Raw genomic sequence first — 5687 nt, 5'->3', positions numbered from 1 at the left:
CGCACTGGGTTCCGCAGCTGGACTGCGCCTTCTGGGCTGGGCTGGGCTGGGCTGGGCGCGCTGGGTTCCGCAGCCGGACTGCACCTTCTGGGCTGGGCTGGGCTGGACGCGCTGGGCTCTGCAGCCCGGCTGCACCTCTGTCTCTCACTGTTGTGGCCTCCTGGCTCCCGCATCCCCCAGATGCTCAGGTTGAAGGGCGAGGTGGTGGCCCCCCAGCTCTACCCAGAGTGGAATTCTATAGATGGGGCTGGGGGAGGCTGAGGGCTTGAGGAGCCGCTGAGGTTTCCACTTCTCAGTTTCCTGGTCTGTTTCCCACCTCTCCTCCCATCATGTGCCCACAAAGAGCAAGAAAGGCAGGTTCCGACAAGGCCTCAGCGTTTACCCACAGGCCTGGTCTCCCTCTCTGTTCCACGTCCTCATCTGAGCTGTGGGTGTGCGTTTCTGTCTCCCGGGCTCTTCCTCCTGCATCAGCGGGGATGGTCCCTCTCCAGCTCATCCTCACTGTGCTCCCTGCAGAGAAGCAGTGCTACCGGGAGTCCTACATCAGCAATGGGCTGGAGCTGGACCCGGACAGCAGGGGCTCCCCGGGCAGCGGGGTCAGCAGCCAGCACTGCCCTCACCGCCTCTCACGCCACTCCACCGACAGCCATGGCAGCTCCCACACGTCAGGCATCGAGGCCGACTCCTGGCTCAGGGAATCCAGAGAGATGTCTGTGGACACACCCTTGGAGGTCCAGGGGCTCCATGAGAAGGAGCCGTCCTCCAGCCTCAGGACCAGCCACAGCCACCCCAGCATATGTGGTGACAGCCAAGGTGGGCCTGAGGGAGATGCCCAGGCCCCAGGGACAGTGAGTGCAGCCCAGCTAGCCCCAGCTTGGCTGACCCTGGACACTGAGGCAGCAAAGCCCTGGCCTGCCCTCCAGTGGCCAGACGTGAGGGACTGGGGCTGACTGTGACCTGAGTCCCGGGAAATGTGCCAGAACATGCCGGAAGGACAGAGATGGCAGGAAGGAGCTGCCTGCAGCCTGCTGTGCCTGAGTCCCCTGTCCCCACCAAGAGGCAGCCGCAGGCTGGGATCAGACGGGAGAGGTGGGATCCTCTTGGGGTTGCAGATGAGTCCAGGTCCTTTAGCTTTCTTGGAAGCCGATCTCAGGAGCCCCTCCCACACCTAGGAAGCCCCCTCACTCCTACAAAGCCCCCTGACTTCTAGGAAGCCCCCCATTCCTAAGAAGTCCCCTCATCCCCTCACTCCTAGGAAGTCCCCTGGACTCCCAGAGACCCCCCAACTCTTAGGAAGCCCCCCCACTCCTAAGAAGTCCCCTGGACTCCTAGGGACCCCCCAACTCTTAGGAACCCCCTAGTCCTAGGAAGCCCCGTCCCACTAGCGTCCCTCCCGTCAGAAAGCCTGGGTTAGACTCACGTCTTTTTATGCTCAGCTGAGTAGCAGTGAAAAGACAGAGCCATTCAGAGTGTTCTAGGACCGTGTGTCCACCTGGCCCAGGACGCAGCACCCTGTCTGAAGGATGCATCCTGCCCAGTCCCTGTGTTATGAGGCCCTAAAGAGCTTCCTCATCGCCCCAGAAAGGGGACCTCAGCTCTGCTGGTCTCTGAGTGTCCCCACGGCCCTGACGGTGGATGTGATGAGATCAGGTGGGACCAGCCCCAGGGCTCAGTCACCCAGGGCCATCCAGGGTCACAAAACATCACCAGGGCCTCCCAGGGCCAGGCATTCCTGTCACTAAGCCACTGTGTCCACCGTTGCCCTTGGAATGTCTGGTCCACCAGTAAGGGATGGTTGGCCTCCATCTCTGAGGTTTTACGCAAGCCGTGTGGTCTGTAACCCAGCGGGAATCGCCGTGCTAATCCCGCATCTGCACAGTAAGGGCCCGTTTTATCAGAGGTCAGGGAACGGAGCAAAAGCAGTCACTGCACTGAGAGCAAGGGGGCGGTGTGAGCCTCGGGAGAAGCTGGCCCGAGGTCAGGGCCCCAGAACTGCAGGGAACTGCCCTGGGGAGGAGCCATGTCAGGCAGAACCCAGACACCTGTGCTCATGGCTGCCTCCTCCCACAGCCATTCGCCAGGAACCCTGTGCCGAGGTCAGGACCAGAGGCCAGAGCACTGAGGCTGTGCACCAGGTAGAGTCCCCGCCATGGGCCAGAAGCCCTGGGCCCTGCTCCTCCACCCCCTTCTCCTAGGTCCCCTGTTAGGGGCCCGGGGGACCTTCCAAGGCCTATCAGAGGGTCCCTCGACTGACATCCCCAGAGACGCAGCGGGCAAGTCAGGGAGCAACAAGGCTCTCGGGCACTGGGGCGGGTGGGCGTGGGTGGAGGCCGCAGCCTCAAGGCCAAGTGAGCCGGCTCGCTGTGGGGAGTGAGGGGTCCTGCCTGGGGCGGGGGTGGCTGGGCCCTGAGTGTCACCGGGCCACTGTAGGCAGGACCTGGACACCTGGGCCCTGCGACCTGCCATATAGCAGACTGGCTGCCCCCGTCCCCTTCATCCACCTCTTCCACCTGGGACCTGGTCCCATGTGTGCAGGGCTGCTCCAGGCCTTCCCCCACTTCCTGTGGAGCCCCTGAGCCTTAGGGCCCCTCCAGAGAGCTAGAGGAGAGGCAGTGCCAGTGGTTCCTGGATGCCCAGGTGGGGAACAGGTGGGCTCAGGGTTCCCAGCCAGGCTCTGAGTTGCCCTCCCAACCCCCGCCCCCGACTCCACCGCAGGGGGGGTGAGGCCCCCTCTGGTCAGCCCTGTCCAGAATCCCCCTGGAAAGACAGAGAAAATCAGCTGTGGTTGGTTAGTTATCGTGATGCTGGATGGAGAGAGAACAGGGCTGGGCACGGGAGGCTGGATGGAGAGAGAACAGGGCTGGGCACGGGAGGAGGGAGGGGAGGCTGCAAGTCCTGGCAGGCACGGACCCATCCCAGTGGGGGTGATCCCAAGCCCAGGTCAGCCCACTCCGGAGGAGACGGCCGCCCAAAGCCGCCTGAGCTCTGGGCCAGGGACTGTCACTCTTGAAAAACGTATTGATTAAAAACAAGAAAACGCGTAGAAGGGCAAGTCAGACCCTGGCGCTGGGCAGCCTTCAGCGTGGTCTGCCGCCTGCCCCTGCCCCCTGCTGCCAGCCTCCAGGGGCCTCATCTGCCTCCTGGGGGCACAGCGGTCCAGGGCAGACCTGAGGGACTATGGCAGCCGAGCAGCTTGGGCTGGAGGTGTCACTTAAGGGCCATAACGCTGCCCGCTGGACGCCCACCTGGACGAGACCTTGGACAGTCACCTCTGAACCCAGTTTTCTCCCGTATAAAAATAAGAGGCTGTTCGTGACATTGGAGGTGCTTCCAGAGCTGGTGTTCAAGGCCCACACTCAGACCTGATCCTAAATTACACCAAATGCTAAGAGTCCAGGTCCTCTGAGTTAAAAGGCAGAAAGCAGCCCTGGGAAAGAAGCTAGGCAAGGTGGGGGCCTCCCAAAATGCTTCAAAAGAAAACGCCAAGCCTATCTCACAGAGGCATATGCTGGGGGAGCCCGTCCAGGGGCAGGCTGGCCGTGCACAGCGGCGCAGGGTGAGCAATGGCAAGGAGTGTGCCTCTGTGGCCACCAGCAGTGTGGCTGCTGTCTGTGGTGGTGCGAGCGGGAGGAGGTGGCAGGCCTCACCCCGTGTCCTCTCCCTGCAGATCTGGGAAATGAAAGCCGGGGTCAGTGAGGAGCCGCACAGCCGCAGCCTGGACCACACACATCTGCACCAGCTGGCCCTGCACCCAGCGCCCACCTCACCCAGCCGTACCTTCCACTGTGCCCCAGACTGCGGGCTGGCAGCCCCCTGCGAGAACAGGGCCACTCTCCCCAGCAAGAGGTCCAGCAACTGCCTCACCCTGGACCTGTTTGGAGAGGCCCCACCCCCACAGGAGTTTGTGGTGTAGGCGCCATTCACCCAGCAGCGCTGTCTGCACCGCCAGGCTCAGCCCCCGCCCACTGCACTGCCACGTGGCCCTCGGCCCTTCCTGCCCGCCGGATGCTGCCCACACCTCCGCAGCCAGCACGCTCCACAGGTTCACCTGTAAGAGGTGTGGAGTGGCTCTGACATCAACCTTGGAGGTGACAAACAGGTCCCGCACCTCATCCCTGTCCTCGGTGCACCCAGGAGCTCCTTCCATCGGGGTCTCCAGGGAGCAGGTTCAAGGTCTGGCTGTTGAGTGTCCAGAGAGCCATGGTATTGGCCCCTGAGGCAGCCTGTCACCCATCCTAGTCTGGGAGAGAAGGTGACGCAGCTGGGCCCAGACCCTGGAGAGAGGGCTCTGCAGTTTCCCACACTGCCCGCTCCCCGAGAGACAGCTCCCGAGCCAGAGTTCACGGTGGTCATCACTGTGCAGGACCCAGGCTCCTCCTAGACCTGAACCCCTCTCTGTAACTCCTGTTCGCCAGCGCTGGGCCTGCCAGACAGAGACCCTTCTTGAGGTGCAAGCCCAGCTCTGTCACCTGAGATCCAGCCAGAGACCCTCCTCCACCATCCGCAGTCAATGGCTGTGTTTTCCCTTCCCGGTCAGGGCTTCCAAAGACCCCACTGCCCTGGAGCTGATGCTGACTCTGTTCCCATCTCAGCCATGAGGCCTCGGGACCCGCTCTGCTCACCGGTGGCTTCCTTAAGCCATTGCCCTGGCCGGGGTGGGGCTGGTGCAGCCCAGTTGGTAGAGGGGAGAGGCTTTGGTGACAGATGGGGAGTGGGGAACTGGCTATGCATGGCACCTGCTCTGACCCCAGTGAACTCCAGGGGTAATGCAACCTCGGTACCGTGGGCTCTGGAAGGCCACCAGGGTAGGGTCTCCCCAGGGCTCCTCCCCCTGCATGAGACTCCTGCACATGTGCAAACCTGCTGTCCTCTGCATTTAGAGGAATGGCCCGTGTATCCCTGCTAGTCTCAGGCCCAACACAGCACTGAGAGGCCACAATGGTTCAGCCCTATGTCCTGAACACCACTGCCCCCTTCACTGTCTGTGTGGTGAAGACCACGCTGCACCACCCTCCAGCTCACTGGAGACAAGCGTGAGCTTGAGCCCCATGGCCTGGTGCAGGGCCGCATGCATTGAGGCTGCCTCTTTGACGGGTCCATCCAGGGGGGCCCTCTCCTTTCTGTGAAAGGGAATCCTGTGTGTGCCCCAGGCACGTGTAATAAAGAACCCGAGCGATGCCTCCTGCTTGAACCAGGACCCGCCTGCCTGGAGGGCTGGTGAGATGCCGGCTGTAACTCACTCAGGGGTATCGGTCACAGAAGGTTGCGTTCTGTAGATGGCCACGAGCCCCAGTGCTGCCGAGGGCAAGACCGTCCACAATGCAACAGGGGAGGGGTGCCTAGTGCTGGCTCACATGTGGGCATGTGGGCACTTCCCAAAGCCATTCCCATTAGTACAAGATAATTGATTTGCCCTGGTCCGGGGCAATGACCGTCTTCTTCCCTTGAAGAAACAAAAGCAACAGCCCAGTCCCGTAGACCATACGGGAAGGCACACACCAGTGTTGGGGAGATGCAGCAGGTGGTGTCCGCCATGAGGCAGGGTCTGAACTAAGATCTAAACGCACACATGCACACACACGCACACACACGCATACATCCACACACGCACACATCTGCACAGGCACACACGCATGTGCACACTCCCCATGTCCAGGCTTCCCCTGCCAGTCACCTTCGCCACATGC

At 62.1% G+C, this 5687-nt stretch overlaps 1 protein-coding gene across 1 annotated transcript; it reads left to right on the top strand.

Moving 5' to 3' along the window:
* The first annotated feature begins 476 nt into the window (after positions 1-476).
* LOC112618039 (FERM domain-containing protein 1-like) lies at positions 477-5239 on the top strand. Its single transcript, XM_025374656.1, has 3 exons — positions 477-813; positions 2071-2135; positions 3668-5239. The coding sequence occupies exons 1-3, from the start codon at positions 477-479 to the stop codon at positions 3911-3913; spliced, it is 648 nt and encodes a 215-aa protein (XP_025230441.1). The 3' UTR covers positions 3914-5239.
* The last annotated feature ends 448 nt before the right edge of the window (positions 5240-5687 follow it).

The sequence above is a fragment of the Theropithecus gelada genome, unplaced genomic scaffold (genome assembly GCF_003255815.1).
Source record: "Theropithecus gelada isolate Dixy unplaced genomic scaffold, Tgel_1.0 HiC_scaffold_847, whole genome shotgun sequence".
Taxonomy (NCBI): Eukaryota; Metazoa; Chordata; class Mammalia; order Primates; family Cercopithecidae; genus Theropithecus; species Theropithecus gelada.
This window is presented reverse-complemented; position numbering and strand designations above follow the sequence as displayed.

Bases quoted from the DNA above. Each gene is read 5' to 3' on its own strand.
- LOC112618039 (XM_025374656.1), top strand. From the start codon at position 477: ATGGTCCCTCTCCAGCTCATCCTCACTGTGCTCCCTGCAGAGAAGCAG. The intron at 814-2,070 runs GTGGGCCTGAGG...CTCCTCCCACAG, and splicing joins CATATGTGGTGACAGCCAAG to CCATTCGCCAGGAACCCTGT. The intron at 2,136-3,667 runs GTAGAGTCCCCG...CTCTCCCTGCAG, and splicing joins GCACTGAGGCTGTGCACCAG to ATCTGGGAAATGAAAGCCGG.